The sequence below is a fragment of the Semicossyphus pulcher genome, unplaced genomic scaffold, assembly GCF_022749685.1.
Source record: "Semicossyphus pulcher isolate SPU_LCO1_2020_fin unplaced genomic scaffold, fSemPul1.0.p SCAF_17, whole genome shotgun sequence".
Taxonomy (NCBI): Eukaryota; Metazoa; Chordata; class Actinopteri; order Labriformes; family Labridae; genus Semicossyphus; species Semicossyphus pulcher.
In genome coordinates, this window is record NW_027211681.1 from 28460001 (window position 1) to 28485454 (window position 25454).

At 47.0% G+C, this 25454-nt stretch overlaps 2 protein-coding genes across 2 annotated transcripts in view; one reads left to right on the forward strand and one right to left on the reverse strand.

Annotated features, from left to right (window-relative positions):
- The window catches only part of tbce (tubulin folding cofactor E), an 8717-nt gene extending 8504 nt beyond the window's left edge, over positions 1-213 (forward strand). Inside the window, exon 17 of the mRNA XM_069665910.1 lies at positions 1-213. This exon is cut by the window's left edge and continues 171 nt beyond it. The gene's annotated coding sequence lies outside the window, so the exon portion shown is untranslated.
- A 3831-nt stretch (positions 214-4044) lies between these two features.
- The window catches only part of LOC138594600 (nidogen-1-like), a 31638-nt gene continuing 10228 nt past the window's right edge, over positions 4045-25454 (reverse strand). The window contains exons 2-20 of the mRNA XM_069665747.1: positions 23522-23824; positions 21945-22174; positions 21225-21769; positions 21002-21142; positions 19996-20247; positions 19577-19777; positions 19206-19439; positions 16783-16920; positions 16457-16585; positions 15046-15189; positions 14053-14181; positions 8854-9093; positions 8574-8746; positions 7953-8079; positions 7481-7652; positions 7241-7398; positions 6978-7101; positions 6303-6415; positions 4045-4163 (exon numbers count right to left, since the gene is read on the reverse strand). Coding sequence (XP_069521848.1) covers positions 4045-4163; positions 6303-6415; positions 6978-7101; positions 7241-7398; positions 7481-7652; positions 7953-8079; positions 8574-8746; positions 8854-9093; positions 14053-14181; positions 15046-15189; positions 16457-16585; positions 16783-16920; positions 19206-19439; positions 19577-19777; positions 19996-20247; positions 21002-21142; positions 21225-21769; positions 21945-22174; positions 23522-23824 — 3672 coding nt within the window. The remainder of the gene's footprint in view (positions 4164-6302; positions 6416-6977; positions 7102-7240; positions 7399-7480; positions 7653-7952; positions 8080-8573; positions 8747-8853; positions 9094-14052; positions 14182-15045; positions 15190-16456; positions 16586-16782; positions 16921-19205; positions 19440-19576; positions 19778-19995; positions 20248-21001; positions 21143-21224; positions 21770-21944; positions 22175-23521; positions 23825-25454) is intronic.

Below are 25454 nucleotides of genomic sequence, written 5' to 3' on the forward strand. Positions count from 1 at the left end.
TGCTTCTGAGTCACACTCCTGCCGCAGACGTGTTCGACCTGCGTCAGAGACGAGGCGCAGACTCCCACTGAGAGGAGGACTGAGCTCATAAAGACTCATCATTTACAGCTTTCACATCATCCCTGAGATAATCTACAGCGCACGAGCAAAGGAGTCAATCAATCAGGAATCAATAAACAACAGATACTCACATCTTATCTGTGAATGTTTTCTATTTACACCCGTTTGAATGTATTCAGAGTTGATGGTTTTCAGGAGCATTCAGACAGAAACAACACGAGTGTGTATCATGAATGAAGCTCAACGTACCCACTGATAGAGCTGCAGGCTGCTCAGGTGTTCAGTGTTCAGGTGTTCTGCCCTCTCTTTGTAAGTTGTGCACATTTTGTTTAATGATTTTACCAGGTAATGAAATCCCATTGCTCTCTTTTACAAGGGAGTCCTGATTTCAACCACTAGGGGGCAGCAGCGTTTCACTTTTTATCTGTCTGTAGACACACTGGGGCTCGTTAAATGACTATTATACTTAATTATTATTTCATTATAAATACTGTTTTACATGAACATTTATATATAAAACATTAGGTTTTGTGTTGGGATCGTGCATTACGTTGTGATTGTTAAAGTTAAAGGGACTAATGAATGCATTAAGTGAAGGCGGTCCCCACATGTATATACGTGCGAGTACATGTGTGTGAGTTAACGTGGTAGGAGCATAATTTAGGACAGGATGGTGATAACATGTATTTCTAATGATGATCAACTTCGCACGGGGCTTGTCAAAATCTTCGGTCCTTGGATACTGTTCGACACCACGTGTTTTAAAACGAAACAAGCTTCAACACTGGAGCCGCCAACGGGTAAAATGTACCCGCAGCTGTTACGATAGTGTCTGTTACAGACAGACAGGGGGCAGAGCAGAGAGACAGACAGGTTTTCATGTCGTCCTGACCTGCAGACTGTCGGCTGAGCTGCAGACCTCTGCCCAGCGATGGACGTGCAGAAACGTCCCAAACAGCAGAATGATGAGAACAGAAACGCAGCTGAAGGGCAGATCCTCTGCAGACAGACACCAGCTCATATTTTAATATGGAAAATCCTGCTCACTCATTAGTGTAGACAGAGAGACAAACGAGCTGGTTTTCTCTGTTCCAGCACCGTGTGAAGATGGGAAATTAAAAACACCAGAATTACATTATTGTTTTGTTCCCGCCTTGTTTTTTACACATTTATATATAAGCTGCATGATGATGATTAAAGACACTGTTCCTTTGTGAATGACTTATGTATATCACTGTTTTGCATCGTAACTTATTTTGTATTTAACTTTATTTTTGCTTTAACTCTTGGTGCTTTCTCTGTCGGAGCAACTGTACGCCCGAGTTTCCCCCCGGGGAATCATGAAGTATGTCTGATTCTGGTATCATGACAACTCTACTCTTTTTTACACAAGCTTGTTCTTCTACTTGAGTAACTTTTTCCACCTCTGTAAGTCATGCTGTGAATCCAAGATGGCTGCCGACCTGCACGATGAAGCTTTCTCCTCATGTAGAATCAGAACACGGCACGCTGAGTCTGTGTATTTAAAAAAAGGTTTTATTGAGGCTGTACAGGCGGTTAATGTTCCCTCTTTGGCTGATGGTCAGCACACATACAGTACTTCATGTTCACAGAGCGTACATGATGAGACGCGTCTGCAGGGCCACACAACACTACGTTTACTTTAGTCATTAGAGCCACTGCATTAGTTACTGACAGCTTTTATCTCAGTTGTGCATTCAGCACACGTTAACACTTGTGTGTTGTTGTTGTGCGGCCCTGCTCGACTGATCAGTTTCCTCCCTGATGAGGTTTCATTCACTAAAACACCTGAGCTGAGTCTGCCAACGTTACACCAGCCGACCTGTTCTTCTCTTCACCTGTAGCCCAACGAGCCCGAGGATGCACCGTTCATGTAAACGCTGTTCTTACGTTTTAGTAAAAATATCAGTTTTGTGTTGTGCTCTTTGGCGACACCTGTGGTGATCAGCGGTACTGCAGGTAACTTCAGTCCAGTTTTTACAACCGACAGATTTAAAATGAGACAAGTTTATTTTAATTTGATTCAAAGGGATTTTTATGAAAAGTTGATGAAACAACTTTTTCATTCAAGTGAATTAACTTCAATGTTTGCAGTTACAGACTTTAATATCTAAAGATTCAAAACTTTTTTTAATTTAAAAAAAAACGTGTTGTTTCCATTCTAATATTTAGGAGCATATCCTGTAAAAAAGATGGCCGACATGACAGCTCCCTAACAGTGAAGCCAAACCCTCTCTACCGCCCCCTGCTGACTGGCTGCAGTATAGCTCATAAAGCCCGCCTCCTCCATGTTAACAGATGGGACATGAGTCAAACTATAAAATCTAAATACACATCAAATACATTTTTCTCCAACATGGTTTCTGTCATTATAGTTAGTTCTTATCATGCTGATTTATGTCACAGTGTTCATTTTTCTCACAAGTTTATTTTTAATTAGTTATTTGATGCTGTAAAAAGGGGGCGTGGCCTCTTGATTGACAGCTCTGTGGACAAATGGGGCTCCTGCAGCGTTCTGTTCCCGAGTAGCAGAGTAGAGGAGGAACGGCGAGAGGAGACGTAACTAACACTAACACTACAGTCACTGTTGTGGATGAAGTCATCAGGAGCTTCAGACCAACACACCTGAACCTGCACACACCTTCACAGTAATCATCGTCACCAGGTAGATCTTTGGCTAACATCAGCACCAGTAAAAATGAGAGAACACCGTCTGCATAGAAGGTCATTATTTACAAGTTCATATAAAAACACACTGCGAGCCGAAGCACGAACAGAATCAACCTCGTCCCTCATCAAACTCAGATTCGGCCTCTGGTTCAGTGCTGTGCTGTTAGTGGTCCAACTGCCAAAATACGACGAATTATAATGAGTGTTTAGGGAAAAGAGAAATCATATTTTATCACATAGAAGTGTTAGAACAACGATGCTTTCAGATTAAAGAAACTTCATTATAAAACATCCCTTTAAATTTAGCAGGGTTACAGATTATTATACGCCCGTATTTAAAGACAGACACGACCGCTGTATTTCATTAAGAATTCAGTTGTTCATTCTCTCATGTTGAAACTTGTTTAAATTCTGCTGTAGTGACAGTTTCAGGTCCAGTCTGACCCGCACAGACACAAGCGTTGGTCCGTACCTTACACGCAGGATGTTTGATGTCCATCACGTAGCAGGTCGATCGATCCCTTATTGATATGATTGTATTTTAGCAATATTTGGTGTTGAAGCGAGTCTGAAGATTGTCTGTCACTGGTTCAGATTTGATTCAGTGTTTAAATCACACTATTTTTACAACTGGGCTCTTAATGACTCACAGGTACAAAAAGGTTTAATATCACTCAGGCTGTAATGGCTGCAACATAACAGACTGTTATTTTAACACTACAGAGAGGATCTACTCACTTTGATCAGGCAGCCATTACAGCCTGTTTTATCGCTGCAGGCTGACCACATCTGCTGGAGTAACTCCAAACATTTTGTCCCTATTAGTCATTTAGACCCCGAGGATCCAGGTCAGATTACAGGCGTTACCGTCCCAGGTATTTCAAAGGTCCCACAGGTGTTTGATGTTTACCCAAAATGACTTGATATGTATCAGATTGTTTTTCGCAGTTATCATTGAGACCAAACTAATCAGGACGTCTACAGTACGAACACATCGCTCAGACCGTGACCTGCTGTCGCTAACGTGTCCCTGGATGAGACCGAGCGCCACTAAACTACCTCTGAGGCGAACAGTAACAGGACGGGTGTTTATGATCTCCCTGCTGGAGCTGAAGTGTGACGTCACAAACACAGTCGGGTCTGAACAGCGTTCAAACAACAACAACTCATAAAATGATCGTAGAAAAGTTCAGTTCAAGTAAGAAAAGTAGAAAACACATGAATTCAGTTAAGTGTGTTTTGTTTCTCTCTCGCAGCAGCAGCAGCAGCAGCGCGACCGTCGCTCTGCAGACCTCACAGGTTCCTCTCCTCACAGCTGCCAGCGGCGGCGTCCGGGCAGCGGCAGGTGAAGCCGCCGAGCCGCGGCAGACACAGGTGAGAACAGCCGCCGTTGTTGGTGCAGTAGTTATAGGCTGACAGGAGAGAAGAACACAGGGAGAGGAAGTCATTAACACGGACAGACCTCTCTGAACCTGAGGACGAGGTTATCAATGATTGTGTTCATGTTCTTTCAGTTACAGTGATGTGACCTGAGCGCATGCTAGCATGCTTTAAAGAAACATCTGGCTAACTGCAGCGCTGAGCTCAAAATAAACCTTTATTACATTTAACGTCAAAAATCAGGTTGAAAGGAGGCTGAGATAAATCAACCACGATGCAGTTTGGATCGACCATTTCTGATGCAACGTCTGACGTCAGGAGAAACTGAAGCACAGCTGCATATTAAATCAAGCGCTCCCTAAACTAACAGCCCCTCCCCCAGGGGGCGATGGAGAGGTTTGGGCTTCACTTGTGGGGGAGCTGGCAGGTCATGTGATGAGCGCCGACCTTACAGAGAGGAAGAGTACAGAGACAGTTAAGAAGAAACAATAATCAGCAGAGAGGTCATGACCCCTGCGTCTGTGCCGCAAAGCAGCACGACTAACTTGTTGAAGCAGCTGAAAGAACAAAGTGCAGCATGATGAGTGTGTGAAGGCCGAGAGGGAGAACGAGCTGCTCCCCGTCCTCCAGCGTCACGTCAGACATCCAGAACAGAGACACTGCACAGAGACACCCTATCCACCCAGCTCCCACAGACACACTGACATTACCCATGATGCACCACACTCAGGTAAAGAACCTGATTTTTAGTCAGCTCTGCTTTTAGTCACATAGTGTGACACTAAGTTCAGCCCGTACTGAGGTTTAATGGACTCCTGTACGATCGTTCAGCTTCCACTGTGGAGCTTCACCTCTGTGGAGTCCAGATGAAGTCGCCCGAGCTCACTGAGCAGAGGTTTCAGTAGGAGCCGGTTTGGTGGCCGTTTGTAGACGTTATCAGACTCTGAGAACGAGCTGAGAGCTTTCAGGTGCACACAGTGAAAACGCCCCTCGGCTCCGTCGTCTGCATGTAATTTGTTTGGTATCAGATCCTGCTCGCACAAAGTCGGATAAAAACAAACTTAAAGAATAATCCGTGAACTTGCTGCCAAGTCAAACAGAACCGTTGAGTTCAGGCTGCAGCTCCAGGAAGAGAAGGAAGCGTCCGTCATCAGAGAGCAGCAGGTGGACTCGGACGTCTGCCGGAGAGTTCGGGGCTCGGAGCCAGATGTGAGCCTCGTTATCCACAGCTGGCTCCCCTGAGGTCACTGCGCCCGCCGTTCCCACGCTTATATCCATCACATGCTATACGTGCCTGGAATCAATTACTGCGCTCGCTGAGTGCGTTAACGTCTGTGCTGACTCCACAGAGCTGCTGCTGGGTCTCTTATAGGAGGGACTGACTGAAGTTCACGTCTTTCAACCTGCAACCGTCCCGCTTACTTACAGTTAGCTGCAGCGTGACTTTGAAGATAAATCTCTGCTCATTGTAAGATTTTTTTACCCATTTCCTGACACTAAGGACTCTTTTTAACGTCTTTATTATTTTAGACGATTAAAATACAACAACAAAGCCTTAAATTCACATATAAGGCGTTCTTCATTGATAAGAGAAACAAGCTGAGCTGACGTTAGCAGCGGCCCCTCCTGAGGCCCTGAGTCTGCTGAGGAGCGTCGGACACACTCTGATTTTAATGTGAAACTTCTTCATTCAGTGGTCGACAGTTTAATCACAAACAAACCTCAGTAAAGCAGCTTTACATTATAAAGCCGCGCCTCTCCCACACTCTAACTTCAGCTCACGGGCTGCTTGAAATCCTTCTCCATCTTACAGGCGAAACACAAGACTGACGTGGGCCGATACCGGAGTTTCACGCAGTCCAAACTTTGGATGAATCAGACGGTTCTGATGCAAATACAAAGCGCGAGGCTCGAGCAGGCCGAGTTTTTAGTTTGAAGTTATTTTGATTTGTATTTAGATCTGGAACAGATTGTTAGCTGAACCTGCTGCAGACGTTTGTTGATAGAGATCAATAAGAAGCTAATGTTGTCAGATGACGCTGATGGGAGCCGGGATGTCGGTCCGCCTGCTCCTGCTCCACACACGGACTGATTTTGTACTAAGATCTACATTTTCATGTAGAATCTGCAGATAGAGGTTGTTCCTCTGTGTTGCTCCGACTCAAACGTACCCTGTGGACACTGTGTGGGTGTCGTGGTGATGCCGTACAGCCGGGAGCGTTTCTGAGGGAGGAACTCTTCCGTCTCTCTCTCCGCCTGACGGTCCACAGCGACCACCGCCTCCCTGAAACAGAACACATGAAGGAGGTTTACCACCGACCGCACAGGGACGTTCGATCGTCAGGTGACCACTGTTAAACTTTCATGTGACAGCTTCACTCAAACATGGAGCTCAGAATAGCAGCAGTGCTTTTGTTTCCTGTCAGACTCTCAGCAGGGTCACGTGACTGACGGCTGTGAAGGTTTTTACCTGAACCTGAGAATCAGAGGAGCTGCTGTCTCGATCAGTTCGTGTGTTTGTGTTCTTGTTGACTCGTGTGTTTTTAAAGTTTAGTTCAGATCCGACACAATATTTGTGTCACACAAATAAACACAAACAAACGACCGTATCGAGCAGCAGTAGTCCAGCAGCTCCTCTGTTCTGTGGGGTTAAATTAGAGTTATTGTCAGTGGAGTCTGGTGTGTTTGCAGAGAGCGACGTTTCACTGCTGCAGGATGAACTCGTCTACCGACAGACTCTTTTTAACCCTGTTAGTCGTTCAGACCCAAAATATGTACATAAGGCCGCTTTTACACATGCCAAGTGGCCAACAGTGTGTGTGTGTGTGTGTGTGTGTGTGTGTTACCTCCTCCAGTCGGTGTAGTAAAGGTTCCTTCCAAAGGACACGAGAGCGAAGGGGTACTGGATCCCTTCAACGATCTGCCTCCTCAGCCTGCGGTGAGGATCCATACACTCCACCTTACGAGTACCTGCAACCAACCAATCAATCAATCAATCAATCAACCAATCAATCAACCAATGAACCAACCAATCAATCAACCAATCAACCAACCAACCAACCAATCAATCAACAAATCAATCCATCAACCAACCAATCCTTGGTCTCACCTGCATCTGCCCAGCACAGCTGCTGATTCTCAGGGTCAAAGGTCAGACCGTTGGGAAGCCCCAGGTCGTCTTTCACCAGGACCGTCCTCTCTGTTCCGTCCATGTTGGACATCTCAATCTTCGGCCCGTCTCTGTTCCAGTCTGCCCAGAAGATCCGGCTGCAGCAGCAGGACACAACCAGTTAGTCCGAAGCGTTGCGGCTGTTCTTTGGCTAAACGATCATTTTACTCCCACACTCACCCGTAGGCCGGGTTGGTGACGATGGGTCGAGGGTTGATCAGATCCGTGTCGAAAAGGACTCGTCGCTGGCTGCCGTCCAGTTTGGAAACCTCCACGGTGTCGCGCATGGAGTCGGTCCAGAAGAGGAGACGAGCCACGTGGTCGATGGCGATGCCTTCAGGACTGTGCAGCTCTGAGGACGGAGAAGACACAGTTGGTTTATTGGTTTACTCCGACGAGAGGAGGGACTAGATGAACATCAGGCAGTGTGGAAGAAGACCTGAAACTAGAGACTGAGACCATAAACTCATCAGCAACATGTTTACTGAGGGAATACATCAGGAGAGGAGGAGGAGCATGTTCTCATAGACTTCTATAGAAACAGTCGCCCCCTGCTGGACATTAGGAAGAATGCAGGTTTAAGACACAGAGAGAAGGTTCAATTCTTTCTGTCCTCCTGCTGACATCCTGTCTGTGATGACCTCTGCTGTACCTGTAGTGATGACGGGGAAGATGTCTCCTCCGCTCAGACTGGCCCTGCTGATAGCCGGCCCGGTGATGTCGGTCCAGTAGACCATCTTGTCCACACAGTCGTAAGCCACCGCGATCACCACCCGGTCCTGAGAGGAAGCACAGGAGACAGACGCTTTCATTCATTCGGCGAAGCTTTCAAAGAGTCTTTTGTACGGACTCGTCGGGCTGGAAGACGCCGACACTGACGGAGATCTTTTGTGAACGATGCTGAATGACGGACGACTTGTGGACTTCATAGCAGAGAAGAAAAGAGTCTTCTGATGCTGAAACCACTTCAACAACAATCAGATGTTTGTTTCAGAGCACCATGGGACGCTCAGAAGAGATTCAACTACATTCAGGACCAACACGACACTGTGGGACGCTGTGTGTCTTCTCACATGTCGACACATATGAGGACCAAAGGTCGTCAAAGTCTGTCACATCTTCAAGGAGCTCATTTGGGTTTGAGTTTTTGGTTTTTCTCCTGAAGGCCGGGCCTTCCTAAATATCTTGGACTGAAATCACAGCAGCAGTGAAACAGGCTGTAATGGCTGCAAAAATTTAATATTTAAGTCAAAGTAATCAATCGCTGTCTTACGGGGATGTGCAGCAGAGGTTTGGCCTCCTCTTTTTTAAAGTTGTATCCGTCCAGAGGAACGTGCTCGATCTTCCCGCTCTGAGCGAACAGCAGGTGTGTTCCCGGAGTGACGGGGTGAACATCAGGCCGCGGTGTCGGACCCACCGGGGGAGAGGTCACTGCCTGGTTGATACCTGCACAGGAGAGTTTATGTTTATCTCTCTCATGTTTAATCAGGAAGATGTCCCTGAAATGATAAATGTTTTAGATGTAGTAAACCAGTCTAAAGGAGATGACTCACACAGAGGGGTGCTGCCGGGCCCGGTGCGGGTGTTTGGGATCTCCTGCCCGTTGGCGTCCACACACCAGCACTGTCCGATGCTGGTGTGGCACTGCGTGGGCTCGTAGGCTCCGTGCGAGTCGCACTGAGGGACGTACTGACCGACGGCCGGCCGAGGGCGGAAGAAGGAGAAGATCCCGGAGCTGGAGGTGGCGGACTGGGCGCTCTCTCTGTGACGCTCACACTGGGTCTTCTCTCGCTCTGGGACACAAAATAACAGTCAGAGTGAGACGTCACAAACTACGCGTTCTCTTTAGCAACATAAAACCTTTTTTTTTCTGAAGTCAGAGTCAGATAATATTTATCTGAATGTGAGCTGAGAAGAAAATATTCATCTCTTGTTTGTTATTTAAGGATGACGGTTGATTCAGGGAATGGTTAGCCTAGCTTAGCATAAAGACTGGAAGCAGGTGGAAACTGCTAGCCGTGATCCGCCCAAAGTTAGACAGCTAGCTAAAACATAAACATGACAACAAACAAGACTGATGACAGTGACTTCACTGAGCAAAGTAATTGCAAACATTAGCGTACAGTTAGCATACAGTTAGCATACCCACATTAGCATTCATCTCAAAGTACCGGGGCACAATCAGTCAGGAACAAGTGTGCACCGTTCTGCTCCCATTTCCCAGCTGAAGAGACTTTGAGGTGCGTTTTAGTTCGGGCGTGTCAGAGGTTTTATCCAATCAGCAGGGAGCATCCTGAACGCACCCCAGCTGACACGGACAGGAATTCCATGTCCAAATTGTTAGTCCCGCCTACAAAGATCTGATTGGTTGATTGTTTTTCCAACCAGGAAACAGACGTGAATGACTTTGTGTCACTTTAAAAACGGAGCTAAATCTTCATCAGTTTGATTTCTTCTCGATGTTATTGATTGTTTCTAAGAATATTTTATACCTTCTAAAGAAAAACATTGGTTTTGTCCAGAAATCTTATCAAACTTTATTTAAAAAGAAAAACCTGCATCGTACTTCTCACATGTCGACCGTAATCTCACTGCGTTTATGCTCGTATGCAGACTTGTTGCAGGACGTGGCAGCTGCAGATAAACGTGTGCGAGCTGTGGAGACTACCACAGATTAAAGACGAGCAGGAGGCCCTTCATCTCCGCGGTCACATCCAGGGGCCACAGTCACATCTGGAAGAGCCTCCTCACACTCTTATCCTCAAGAGTATCTGCGAGACGAACCGCAAAGCAGCCATAACATGTCAGACAGCAGTGTGTCCTCACAGCGCCACGTCTGCTCCCAACAATCAGCAGGAGATAAACCGCTAAAAGCAAAGAGACCCCTGAGAGACAAACAGAGGGGGGGGGATCAAAGAGAGAGCGTCCGGACAAAAGGAAACAGAGCTGCTTACAGTACGAGACGCCGTGACAAGTTTTGACAGGGGACAAAAAGATTACGGCTTTCAGAGGCCAACCGGTCATAAAAAGGACAAAAATATGACAAGACTTTGGTGCAGAGCAGCGAGCTGTAATTACTGCTCAGCTCCCGACACCTGGAAGCTCTGAAGGAGTCTGCAGGTTTGGGACGACGCCAAACCTCCAGCACACAACAACAACAACACACCAGGAGGAGACTGTCAGCCTGCTGTCAGCCAATCAGGAGCCAGCATGAAGTATAAGACTGGAGACATGTAACAAAACACGACAACGTCTCAGATCATGAAAAACATGAAACTATAAAATCAGAATACACATCAAATACATTTTTCTCAAACATGTTTCTGTCATTATAGTTAGTTCTTATCATGCTGATTTATGTCCAAGTGTTCATTTTCTGACAAGTTTACTTTTAATTAGTTATTCGATGCTATAAAAAGGGGGCGTGGCCTCATGATTGACAGCTCTATGGACAAATGGGGCTCCTGCGGCGTTCTGTTCCCGAGCAGCAGAGTAGAGGAGGAACGGCGAGAGGAGACGTAACTAACACTAACACTACAGTCAGTGAACTTTCCATAACACGCCAAGGACACAAGGTAAAGGTGTGTGTCGGGTAGAGGAAGGGGCGGGACGTTGATACTGCGGCTCCACCAGCCGATCTCTACTGCACACACTCTGGACTCAGATGAGCAAGATGGCAGCGCCCGCTCTGGGGGGGTTTAGGCTTCACTTTTGTACAATGAGAGGAGGAGACGTCGGCCATCTTTATATGCAAAACCAAAGTCCCTCATTTACCTGCAGTATTGAAGGCCGCTGCTTCACGACTGTAACATGTCTGTAAACTGTCTGGAACATGTCTGTAACATGTCTGGAACATGTCTGTAAACTGTCTGTAAACTGTCTGTAACATGTCTGGAACATGTCTGTAAACTGTCTGGAACATGTCTGTAACATGTCTGGAACATGTCTGTAACATGTCTGTAAACTGTCTGGAACATGTCTGTAACATGTCTGGAACATGTCTGTAACATGTCTGTAACATGTCTGTAACAAGTCTGGAACATGTCTGTAACATGTCTGTAACATGTCTGGAACATGTCTGTAAACTGTCTGTAACAAGTCTGGAACATGTCTGGAACATGTCTGGAACATGTCTGTAAACTGTCTGTAACATGTCTGGAACATGTCTGTAAACTGTCTGTAACATGTCTGGAACATGTCTGGAACATGTCTGGAACATGTCTGGAACATGTCTGTAAACTGTCTGTAACAAGTCTGGAACATGTCTGTAACATGTCTGGAACATGTCTGGAACATGTCTGTAAACTGTCTGTAACATGTCTGTAACATGTCTGGAACATGTCTGTAACAAGTCTGGAACATGTCTGGAACAAGTCTGGAACATGTCTGGAACATGTCTGTAAACTGTCTGGAACATGTCTGTAACATGTCTGGAACATGTCTGGAACATGTCTGTAACAAGTCTGGAACATGTCTGGAACATGTCTGTAACATGTCTGGAACATGTCCGTAAACTGTCTGTAACAAGTCTGTAACATGTCTGTAACCTGTCTGTAACATGTCTGGAACATGTCTGGAACATGTCTGGAACAAGTCTGTAACAAGTCTGGAACATGTCTGGAACATGTCTGGAACATGTCTGGAACATGTCTGTAAACTGTCTGTAACATGTCTGTAAACTGTCTGGAACATGTCTGGAACATGTCTGTAAACTGTCTGTAACATGTCTGTAACATGTCTGGAACAAGTCTGGAACATGTCTGGAACATGTCTGGAACATGTCTGGAACATGTCTGTAACATGTCTGCAAACTGTCTGGAACATGTCTGGAACATGTCTGTAAACTGTCTGGAACATGTCTGTAACATGTCTGTAAACTGTCTGGAACATGTCTGTAACATGTCTGGAACATGTCTGTAACATGTCTGGAACATGTCTGTAACATGTCTGGAACATGTCTGGAACATGTCTGTAAACTGTCTGTAAACTGTCTGGAACATGTCTGTAACATGTCTGGAACATGTCTGTAACATGTCTGGAACATGTCTGTAACATGTCTGGAACATGTCTGGAACATGTCTGTAAACTGTCTGTAAACTGTCTGGAACATGTCTGTAACATGTCTGTAAACTGTCTGGAACATGTCTGTAACATGTCTGTAACAAGTCTGGAACATGTCTGTAACATGTCTGGAACATGTCTGGAACATGTCTGCAAACTGTCTGGAACATGTCTGGAACATGTCTGTAAACTGTCTGGAACATGTCTGTAACATGTCTGTAAACTGTCTGGAACATGTCTGTAACATGTCTGTAACAAGTCTGGAACATGTCTGTAACATGTCTGTAACAAGTCTGTAACATGTCTGGAACATGTCTGGAACATGTCTGGAACATGTCTGTAACATGTCTGCAAACTGTCTGGAACATGTCTGGAACATGTCTGTAAACTGTCTGGAACATGTCTGTAACATGTCTGTAAACTGTCTGGAACATGTCTGTAACATGTCTGTAACAAGTCTGGAACATGTCTGGAACATGTCTGGAAACTGTCTGGAACATGTCTGGAACATGTCTGTAAACTGTCTGTAACACGTCTGGAACATGTCTGGAACATGCACACGTGGCTGTGTGCTTTCTATGTGTTTCACATGTTCGTGTCATGTAATCATCTTTTAATTGCTCTTTTCATTTGTTCTTAATTTCTGCTGTAAAGTTAAAGTTAGTTTTAGCACTTTGGTAAAAAAAACCTGTTTGTTTTAAAGCGCTCTGTAAATAAATCTGACCTTTGACCTTTCTGTTCAGAACTTTTAAAGGTTTATTCAAAGCAAATACAGAGGCAGCATTTGGATGGAATACTGATTTGATGGCACGACGATCCTGGAGTTTTTGGACTTTTGTTTTCATAACACAGTTCAGCCTAACTCCGCTAACTTCGCTGTGATTGGCTGGTAATCATTTCCTGGAAGTTTCCCCTCAGACCTTTACACCAGGAAGTGTTTTAAACTGGACAACAAGTCTTCATGTCCCCTGACTTTCCTTCATCACCTTGTTAACCAGGTATTTGTTATGTTCAGAGGCCAGCAATGATTTTAGATTTAACTATTGATTTTTCACTGTTTCACAGGAAGGAAGGAAACGAACAGCGGCCTCCTGGTTTTGACATTTTTGCTTTCTCAGCCAATCACAGCAGAGTCAGGCGGGTACAGACTGAACTGTGTTAGGAAAAACATATTCTTGCATAATGAGGCTTAAACATAAATATTTCATTGTTTACAGCTCTATGAGCACCAACTGAAGACAGGCAGACATGGAGTCTCTAATCACAGCTGTGATTGGACAAACAGCGCTGCCACTTTAACCCTGCAGAGACCTGACGCTGCCTCTAACGTGAGCCTCGTCTGTGCGTCATCATGTGTCTGTTCCAACATGAAGTCTGTTTACACTCTGACCTCTGCACCATCATCCCTCAGTGCTCTGCTGCCTCCTTGCCTCTGTACACTCAGCTGAGTTATGTTACACAGACTCTGCAGAGTTTACGCAGCCTCCATTAGTCTCTGAAATGTCTGACACTAAAACTCAAACACCAGCACGTTTGCTCATCGAGGCTCTTTGTCAGTCAGAGGCTCCTCGAGGACGCGGCTGCTGCTTTAAACGCTGTTTTGGTTCATGTTCCTGCTACACAAACTGCTGATTTGCTTCTTTATCAGACAGGAAATTCATTGGTCGGGTCTCTTTGTGTGAGTAACCTACCTGAGGACGTAGGGCTGCACTGGAATCCGTCGCCGTGGAAACCAGGATGGCACTGGCAGGTGAAAGAGCCCTCCGTGTTGGTGCAGGAGGCGTCGTGGTGGCATCGATCATGCTCACACTCGTCTACGTCTGAACACAAGGAACAAAGATGAGGACAGACACGATGATTCAGGTTATGCAGTAACACATCTTTGTAGGCCGTGACATGTATCTTACACCTGGGCCCTCTTTCTGCATATTTTGAGGTCCCAGGTAAAAAGTGTGTGAATGTCTCCAGTAGGCGTGTTCATCCTGCAGCAGTGACACAGGCTGTATTAATGTCCTGATCCCCTCCCTGCTCTCCAGAGGACGAACCCTTTTATATTTCATGACCCTATGACCTCCCCTGCAGCGCCACCCTCAGGACAAACAAGCTGAACCCTCGGCGCAGCGACTTTGTAAAGTCTCTGTAGTAAGTGAGAGAACAGTTTGTCCCGCTGCCTCTCGGCGGAGCTCAGGGTGTGGGAGACGTTCATAGAGAGACGAGCTGCACAGCTGTGAGGCTCTGCATTTCCTGTCCAGGTGGAAACATTTCCTGTCTCTGAGGCCCACTGTGCTGACTTACAGTGTAACTCTATATGAAGGGGGAGTCTGGAAGACAATGTTCTATAATGCTGTGAACATGAGGTTTAAATGTGTCCAGCTGTGAAACCTCGCTCACTCTCGTCCTGCCTGTCAGTGCTGGAGGAGAGATCCTGACTAACTACATGTACTGAAACTAGTTATTTATAACATGCGTGCAGTAAGAGCTCATATCAGACCCTGCTCTGATAACACGTACAAGTACGAACATGTCTTCACTGTCAAGGTCGTTTTCAGAGTTACCTGAGGAGAGACTTGTTCTGCTGCTCCACAGAAATAAAACCACGATGACCTCCAGCACTGACAGCATCTGTGATTAATACGATCTGAAGAAGACACCTCCGTCACCACTGATCAACTCCGTACACTCACCTCGACACACCCGGCCGTCACCCACGAACCCCGGCAGGCAGGAGCAGATGTAGGCGGAGCCTCCGGTGTAGCTGCACAGAGCTCGTCTGGGGTCGTCACAGTCGTGACTTCCTCTCCGACAGTGATCCACCGGACCGTTCTCCTCTGCAAGACCAAGGAGAGGACATGTTAGAGATGAGTGGTCAGACAACGGTCAAAGATGGAGGTCAAGGGTCAAACTGAAGCTAAAGATGGAGGTCACACGGGCAGCCAAAGGTTGGGGATGGAAGAGGAAAGACCAGAGTTACAAATGGAGGTTCCAGTTACAGACAAGCGTTAGAGATGGAGGTCAGAGGGGCAGAAAAGGTTAGAGGGACGGACAAGGGTCACAGATTGACATAGGGGTCAGACGAAGGAGAAAGATGGAGGTCAAGGGCCCAGTCAAAAGTTAGAGATAGAGGTCATGGGTACAGAGGAAGGTTGTAGACGGAGGTCATGGGGCAAATGAAGGTAAGAGATGGAGAACAACGGGACAGACAGAGGTTAGAGGTGGAGGTCAACTGGACAGAGGAATGTTAGAGGTGGAGGTCAACTGGACAGAGGAATGTTAGAGGTGGAGGTCGAGGGAAAAGAAGGAAGTTAATTACAGAGGTCACCGGAAAGACAACATTTAGAGATAGAGGTCAAGGAGACAGCAAATGGTTAAAGTTGTGGTCACTGGGACGGACAAAGGTCACAGATGGAGGTCAAGAGAAAAGATGGAGGTCCCAAGGAAAGGTGGAGATGGAGGTCAGAGGAGCAGAAAGGGTCAGAGGGACGGACAAAGGTCACAGATGGAGATGAGGGGTCAGAAAGCTTAAGGATGGAGGTCACAGGGGCATCAAAAGGTTGGGGATGGAAGAGACAAGACCAAAGTTACGATGTTGTATGTTAGAGATGGAGGTCAAGGAGACACACAAAGGTTAGTGATTAAGGTCACTGGGAGGTACGTAGGTCAGAGATGGAGGTCACAGGAAGGACAAAGGGTCGCAAAGAAAGGCGAAAGGTTAAGATGCAGGTTAGAGGGGCAGAAAATGTCCGAGGGACAGACAGAGGTCACAGATGGAGATGAGGGGTCAGACAAAGGTTAAAGATGGAAAGTTAAAGGTCACATGGTAAGGTGAGGGGTCAGACGGAGATTTCAAGCGGACATTTAACGAGCAGCAGCTGGTTCAGTTTGGAACCTGACGTCTGCTGGCAGGAGGCCCGTTTACATCCACACAGAACGCCTCAGTGTTTATGTCTGCTGGCGGCTTTCAGAACATCTGTATGTTCAACAAGAGACTCTTCAAACAAAGCCTCACACACACACAGGAACCACACACTCCGCCCACACACACAGCTGTCAGCACACACACACACACACACACACACACACACACACTAAACATACCAATGCAGGTCCTTCCATCGCTGGCGAACACGTAGCCGGTCAAGCACTCACAGCGGAAAGTTCCGGGCTGATTACTGCAGACGGCGTTTGATCCACAGACATTAAACGTCTCCCTGCACTCGTCAATATCTGCAATGACACACCAACATGGAGCGGAGTGATACAGACAGGTGACACACTCACTTCCTCCTGCAGCAGTGGACCGGGCTGCAGCAGAATCGCCCTTACATGTTATTGTTCTCACACCATGAAAACGACAGCATGTATATTTCAACACGTTCCTCTCTGTCAGACGCTGCAGTGTCGGCATGCAGACGTTGTGTTACCTTGGCAGTAGCGTCCATCTCCAGCGAAACCATTGGTGCATTCGCAGGTGAACTGGAAGCCTTCGCCCGGCCTGCACACGGCGTTGATGTCACAGCCGTGTCTGCCGGTGAAACATGGGTTCTGCTCCAGATGACTGCCTGTCAGGAACGTTAAACACGGCAGGTTAAAGTCAGAACTGTCAGGAGCATCTGAGGTGGCACGTTTACTGACTCCACCTGTAGTCGCACTGAAAAGGGACGGACTGTGTTTGACTCAGACATCAAACGGATCACAGATGTCATATCATTGAAGTCCTGTGAGTCATCTGCTTTTTGTTTTCATCCCTTTTAAAGATTCGTCCATAAGTTTATTATTTTTCTTCGACCATGCAGGAGGACATCGACGCAGCGCCTACGCTAATCACATTGCAATGAGACGACAATGACTCGGGTCAGGTCAGCTCGTGGTTTCGCCCATTCCACATTCCTACAACACCCAGCATGCATTGCGCCCCTCCCTCTGACAGGAACGGCCCAGTGAGAGTCGCTGGAGTGAAATACTATCGTTTCCCTGCAGCCGACGGCTCAGAGCGGGACAGAGTCTGAAACACGACGAGAATATACCGGTGGATCGTCTGAAACATCTTCAGGTCTGCAGTCGACATTTCAAACTTGACGATTCAGAACGAGACGTGACATCGGAGGCGGCGTCCTGGATGGAGGAAGTGCAGTTTAGCGAGCTCCCTGGCCTCGGCCAGATGTTTTACGTAGTCTGGCGGAGGTTTTCCAGGGCCTGTTGGAGAAGCGGATAGCGCCCTCCAAAGGCACAGAGCCAAACTGCCTTGTGGCCCTTTAACTTGTGGACTATTGGATCAAACATTTGAAGCCCTGAATTTGGAATTGAGGCTTTTTTTGGAGCAAGAAGTGTCCGTATTTGGACGAGAGGGCGGAGCTGTAGAGGAGGGAGGGGTTATCAGACCCTTAGATACCAGCTAATGCTAGCACTAGCTAAGCTAGCAAAGGGCATCAACAACTCATTTTGCACAAAAAACAGTGTCTTTTAGTACAAACCAATGCTGGACACGAAATGTTAGCATCCTGTCAATCACAGGTAGCCCCGCCCTAACCCCTCCCCTCTTCCTGGTCTGTGTGACTCTCAATGGGAGCATCAGTGACTAAATGAACATCATGCTGTGTTGAAGAAGACTTGAAACTAGAGACTGAGACCATAAACTCATTAGGAACATGTTTACTGAGGGAATACATCAGGAGAGGAGGAGGAGCATGTTCTCATAGACTTCTATAGGATCAGACCAGTGGCGTCGCCCCCTGCTGGACATCAGAAAGAACACAGGTTTCAGCCACTTCAGCATTGGCTTCACTCAGATCCAAAAGCTACACCCACTTTTCAAACTTGTTATCACAACCACAACCAACGCTACAACAGAAACCAGAGAAGAAGAAGCTAACAGGAAGTGAGAACAGCAGCTCTGTTAGCTTACAGGAAGTACCTTCGTTTAGCCTGAAAGTGATCATCATTTTAAACATCAATTAATCTAAAACTCTTATTTTCTTTGATAGATGCTCTTCATTGATTTTGTGGCTCCACAGTAGAGAAATCATCGTCGTCTTGTTCCCATCATGCATCTGGCTGTTTGAGCTCCATGTTTGAAGTTTCCTGCAGACCTTCACCTCCTCACAGGAAACACGACCCAGATGTTCCACTGCAGCTGAGTCGTGTTTGCTTGTGTAACTCTGAACCCCCGAGCATCCCATCAACAGCCCCCACCTGCACTTTTACCTTTAACCCCCCCCCCCTTTAGAGTTAAAAAAATGTCCTCCTGCTGCCCCTCCCCCGCTCCCCTCCCTGCTGTTGGTATCTCGTTGACCTTCACCCCCTGCCAACGCTCTCGCAGCCTCTCAGATTGCAGCTGAGGAAATACAGCCGGACTCAGATTACTGTTTGTCTTCCTCTGATGTTCCGCTGCAGACACGGCCGGGGCACGAAACTGTCGGAGGCGTGTTTCGGTGCATTCCTCGGGTTAATAACACACATCTTTTACTCCGCCTGACCCCGACGGACGACCAGGAGACAGGGCCGACTTCCTCAGGACGACACGGACGTTCTTCACACACTTGTTTAGTCACTTGTGCTGAAGGTGACCGCGCGCATCCTTCTGGGGTTTTACTTACTCTTAATGTGACAGTAGATCAGGTCACCAGGATGCTTGTTTTTCTAAATGTATCATCATCATTTGTTTTGATCATATAAAACTGCTAGTTAGCTATGTATAAAACCAAACGTCTATGGTGACGCTGGCTGTGAGCTAACTGAAGCTTTACTTCCTCACAGCGGAGCTTCGATGCTAATGAAAGAATGCTAACGTGTTAATGTTTAATTACAGGTGCAGATGAACTGAACATCCCGAGGCGTCACAACTCACTGTGCACGGAGCCGATCTTGTTGCTCATGGCGTAGCGGATCAGCTCGTTGTCAGCATCGAACATCACAAAGATCTGGTCCACGCTGAGCTGCTGGGTGGACGGCGCCGCCCTGGTGGCCTCGTCGTGTGGGCAGCTCTCAAAGGTGACAGTCTGACGCCACTGGTAGCTTCTGGTCTGGACGGAGCCGTCAGGGGAGGTGATGGTGTAGTCACGGTTGGAGGAGGAAGTGATCACTGAGGAGGAGAAGAGTGTGAAAAGTTGGTTTTACTGGTCAAAGGTTTCATTTGTGCTGAGCTCGATGAGCAAACACCAACGCCATGTCGTTTCATGTACGCTGTCAATGTCGGTGTTACTTGGAAGTGGTTCTTACAGTTTCTGTCGTACTGGTAGATCTCCTTGTACGGGTTGATCTGGACCGAGGATCCCAGCGGGATGGCGGGCAGACGTCCCTCCAGCTCGGTGCTCACCACCAGGTGGTCGTGTTCGTCGATTCCTTTAAACTGCTGCTTGATGCTCAGACGCTCGTTTCCTGGATAGAAGATCACCTCGGCCTGCCGGGAGAACACGCCGCCTGCAGGGAAGAGTGAGGACACTTATGAGGTCTGAACAGCCTCCTGCAAGGTTCAAAGAAACCCAACGACAGGCAGCAAAGGTCCAGGGACGATCTGATGCACGGTCAACCATCGACACGTAAACATCCACGTGAATAAAGTTATTTAGCAGTAAACTGAGGAAAGACGTGTAACGCCAGCTTGCACTGTCTACAACCAACACCCACGTGTCCCTCACCCATGAGACTGAAGCCGTTCTGGTAGCCGGGCTGCTCCAGAGCGAAGGCCCAGCCGATGACTCCGCCCAGCGAGGACAGCGGCTGCAGGGAGGGGCCCAGGCTCTTGGGGATGTTGCTGATGGCCACGTAGGCCCGTCCGTCATTGGCTACCACGTACGAGTGCAAGTCTTGGTTAACGAGCTCCGCAGGTGAAGGCGAGTTCCCAACAAACACTCGACCGTTCACCTTTCCGTTCATTCTCTGTGGTTTTCCTTAAAATAACAAAGATTCTGTTAGCAGAGCTGCTGGGGAGCAGGTGATGACATGCAAGCCGACAAGAAACTTTAAATGTGACAATCAAGAAGTTAGAGGACACTGTTTTTACCCAGAATGCACAAGTATGTCGCCTAAAATGGACCTTTTGGTTCAGGAAATCCACTCTCTTCAAAGCTACCAGACTCCATTGAGAAAAAAGCTAATTTACACTGCAGATCACAGGCGGTGCTGGTCTTTTGCTCCTCTTGTTAATGATCTTATTGTGTTTAAGTGGATCTGAATTGACCCCTTAAAACAACAGTCACACAATAACACAAATGTGCTAACCGGTCAGACCAGCCACGTCATTATTCTGAGTCAACGGAGTAAAGTTTTGGATTGTAACTGACAGGCTCATGAGTGTCCAACAATATAACACAATGGATTAATACAGAGAGAGAGCGCTCTGTGAAGCGTAAGAGAGACAGAATCGCTGCCTCGATTGTTTTACATGTTGTTGTTGGAGGCAGCTTCAGAGCAGCAGCTCCTGTCCTGTGAGCTTAAATCAGTGTTTTTCTGAATGGAGTCTGGTGTGTGTGCAGAGAGCGATGTAACGTCTGTGTGTGGTTAAAACAATCATCTTCCTCTGTAACACAAAGGTCTATCTCTGTAGGGATCCTTTCTGTCATGTTGTCACACACTTAGAAGAACAATCTGAGCCTGTCAGTGGAAACAAAGAGAACTTCACAATGTAAACTGTTTGATTCTCACCTTCTGCGACGCAGTCCTTCCCGTTACCATAGAAACCAGGTCGACAGTGGCAGCAGTACCCGTCGCTGTAATCCCGACAGTCAGCGAATGCCGAGCACTTGTGCCTGTTGTGGGCGCACGTCTCCAGATTGTACGCAAACACTGTGGAAGCAAACAACCAAAGAACGAGCCAATCAGCTGCAGCTTCAAAGAGAACACAATACTTTGATCTTATGAGCTTTACCGTTCACATCCAGATCTTCGTCTTCGTCTACCACGACGATCTGGGGCTGGTGCGGTCGGGAATGTGGTGGCACTGGTTGGACTGGATTAGGGTTGGTGTAGCGGGGTTCGGCGGGGACGGGGTCGGGGTATCTTGGCTGGACTGGAGGGTATCTCGGCTCACCTGGGTATCTGTTCTTGGTTTGGTCGGGGTACCTTGGCTCAGATGGGTCCGGGTACCGCGGTTGAGCCCTCTCAGGCTCGGTGTATGCCCGGGTCACAGTCTCAGATACGGGGTATTCTGGTCCAAACTGGTCGGGTTCTTCATAATCTGGTTCGGCATACCCAGGCCTGGTGGTCTCTGCTTCTGGGTATCTGGGTTGGCTCTCAGCGGGAGTCTCAGTTGGGAACTCTGGAACCGATGGGGGTTTGTAGGTGGTGGTGGGATATGTGGTGGTAGTCTCCTCCTCAGGTGGACCACTAATCATTCCTGGTGTAATGGCGACGAAGATCGGTGAGGAGCCAATCTCGTACACCCAAACCCCGTTCTGTCCCGAGGTGGTTTTTCTGGTTGGAAGAAAGAAAAAAAGAAAATGTTCAGTTTGTCAAAACCAGATGATCAACTCTCCTTCGTGGTTTATAAGACCTGAGCACAAACGCAGAGCCAATGCACCAAAGTCTACCATGCTGTCGTTGTGGTCATCATTTTTACATCACTTTCCGTGCGACATAAGATTCATACTCTGTTAGATCCCTGATGGACGTCTCTTCATCGGTGGTGGTGCGGTAGTACGTCCCCTGCGTGGTTTTCCAGAACCATCCCGGCACCAGGCCTTCATTGAAGCCAGCCTCGAGGAGCTTAACCTCGCCCCCTACTGAGGTGGAGAGGAACTGCAGGCTGTCTCTGGGGTAGAACAGGATGGCGCAGGAGGACGACTCCATGGAGGCAACGACCAGCTGGAAAGTGTTTCTCTGAAAGTACAAAGATGACAGAAGAGACTTTTTGATTACACAACGTCTGCTGCAAAGTCGGACTGGGTCTGTGTATGACTCTGCAGCACACGGTGGGACGGGCAATGATAGCAGGACCAGCTGTACAGTATATACACGATGATGAAAAACGAGGTGCACGAGAGAAACATACAGAATGAGGCGCTCACAGTGTTCTCTCTGCAGCCTGTTATGTAACTCTTACATCATGTCCCAGCAGAGAAGACTTAAAGGAAACATGAATCTTTATGCTAAAGTACATCTCCTGTGTGTGTGTGTGTGTGTGTGTGTGTGTAAGCTGCAGGCGTAACAAGCCTCCGACAGAAAGGACCCTGACAGACAGTGAAACACTTTCTGCTGATGCTAAATAAACATCAATGTTTTTTCTGTTTCCATTTTTAAGCAGCTCGACACCTTGAAAAGTGAAACCCTGAAAAGATTCAAACCGGATTTGTTCAATTTAAAAATCATTTTAAAGGTTTGAAAAATAAGAGCTGAAACAGCTTGGAAGAACATGGAGTCCCCATCAGTGCTCTGCTTGTGCCTCTGTGTTCTGTTCGTATCAGGTGCAGACTCTGCTGACCTGGGACACTTACAGCGTCCACCAGTGGCAATTAGACGCGTGTCCCCTGACATTAAACTGCAGCCTGTGGCCACACTCGCTCTGACACCAACATATTTTTGGAGTATAAATCTCCAATTATCCTTCACACTTCTGACCTTTGGTTGCTCCCGTTCAAAGGACTCAACATTTCTCCTCTTAAAGGGGATGCTGATACTTGTAGGCAATTTAGTCATGACAGAGAAGAGTTGATTATTGAAGCCATACGTGCTGGTTACTTAAAGGTTCATTGGGTCTTAAATAAACCAAATAGCTTAGAGCAATCCAGCTACTGTAGCTGGGTGGAGCGATAACACAGAGGTCAATGCAGAGATGCACAAGGGCCCGATCAGACACAGCGAGGCGCTCTCATTGTCACACACTTAGAATAACAAGCTGAGCCTGTCAGTGGAAACAACAAGAACTTTGAGTGGACGACCTTTGACCCATCAAGGATTATGTTGCAGCCATTACAGCCTGTTTCACTGCTGCAGCATGAACACATCTACTGGAGCAAATCCAGAAGAATCTTTATAAAAGTGCCCCGGTTTATAAATACTGCAGTTACCCTTTAAAGATTAAAATATCCACAGAGTCGGACATCTAATTGAAAGTTCTCTCTGGTCGATGACTGTAATATTTTCACTCTCGTGAGTTCAATCTGTCCATTTACCAAAGATGCTGATGATAATTAAAGCATCAGGCGTCATTACGTCATCGTCCCTCACCTTGGCGTCCAGCCCGTCTCCTCGTCCAGACGTCCCCCGGGCGGCCATGTTCTCCCAGGTGACGATGAAGGCGCTGGTGGGCTCCACTCCGTTGTCTCTGGGGAAAGCTTGTCTGATGTGTTCGGCGGCTCGACTCAGCACGTCCAGGCTGCTGTCAGTCCTGTAGTAGACCTTCCCCTGTCCGTCACTGTTGTCCAGGTCTCCCAGCAGGGCGGCCATCATTTTGAAAGTGGCCGGCATCTTCCCCAGGTACTCCTCCTCAGCCGGAGGGTCGACGACCGACACAAATCCATTCGTGTTGATCTGAAGAAGAGGGCAGACACGTTTCTGTGTTATTTATCACTTGTCCTACAGCAATGAGAAACACTCTTTTATTAGGAGGCAGAGTCTACGTGTTTCTGAACATGAGAAACTTTCTCATATCTGTGACTCAGTAAATTAAGATATTAAACCCTAAAATCTCTGGAGTACAAGCGTCTCCAGGGCCTTCGTTAGTATTCATGCTTCTTCTGACGTCATGTCTTGGAGTATTTTCATATCATAGAAAATGTGTTCAACATAAATGTTCTGAAAGTTTTGCTGTAGCTATTAAGATTTGTACTTTCTAGAGGTTCAAACAGTATTATGCAAACAACAATCTCACACTGTCACCAGATTTTAGATCTCCGGAAAGCAACGGAAGGACATCTTTATCAAACGAACAACATGGTGATGTAAGAAGACAGAGGCCTTATTTTCTTGTTGCAAAAAGAGTTTCTAGTTGGTTTTTTTTCACTTTAGATCGATTTCATCTCCCATTTTTCTTAATGTTAAAAAGGATCCCCGTTACCCGGGATCCCCCGTCTTTCTGTGTGCCATTACTGATTAAAGATCACGTAAGAAAAAACGAGACACTCAAAAATAAACAAATGTCTGAGGGAGGGGATTTTTTTTGGCCCATCTGAGCTTCCATAGCTTGGCTGGATTATTGAGGTAGTGGGATCATTTGTGAGGGGCCCTGTGAGCGGGCACTGGACCGTGACCATGAAGGGAAGGAGATGCTAACATAAAGAGGAAGATCAGGAGGGAGATATGTGCTGTTTTTAGAGAGCTGGATGTTTGAGCGGGAGCGAGGAGTGTTTACGTCCTGACGTACAGACTGGATCGGCTCCAGTTAAAACCAGTCGAAGACTCTCCCACAGCTCGACTCGGCAGCTCTGCTCGCTTTGTCAGCCCACAGGAATTCCTCACAATAACTTCCCATTCACTCAGAAGAAAAGGATCTTTTTAACCTCATTAACTCAAATCCGCCTCACTCTGAATGGCAGTGAATGCCACAGTTACTGTTTGAGCCCAGAACACCATGAACTGTGAGCATGAGGCGTATCCTCTGCATCTGAGGCGGGAGACAGAACAGCTTCAGCTTAAGACTCCATGACGGATCAGCTGATGATGGATGAGAAGTAGGAGGGACTTTCTGAGCTACAGCTGTTCAAATCATAGTAATAAATCAATCTATATTTACAGATAATGAAATTATGAATCTGAGCGAACAGAAATCACATGTGGTGTTCCTCAGGGCTCCATTCTCGGGCCTCTTTTATGCAACATCTACATCCTCCGTGTAGCTCAGATTGTGACGTATTAAACATCTCAAACTCTACTTATGCAGATGACGCACAACTCTACTGAACAGTCTCATCACATGACCCTAGACCTCTGTGTTTACTTCATGTGTCTTCAGTTTTTAGACCTCTCTGTCGCAGCCTTCAGTTTTTGCATCGTTTGACCTCGACTGCTTTTTCTCTGCTGTTTCGGCGCTTTTCTTTTTTCTCTCTGTAAACAGACCGAAATTTACCGGACTTCTTTCGGCGGATTGATATGATTACAGTTAGTCCTCCAGATTGTGTGATTAGAGCCACATCCCTAGCAACGGTCTGTTCTTCATAGCAAC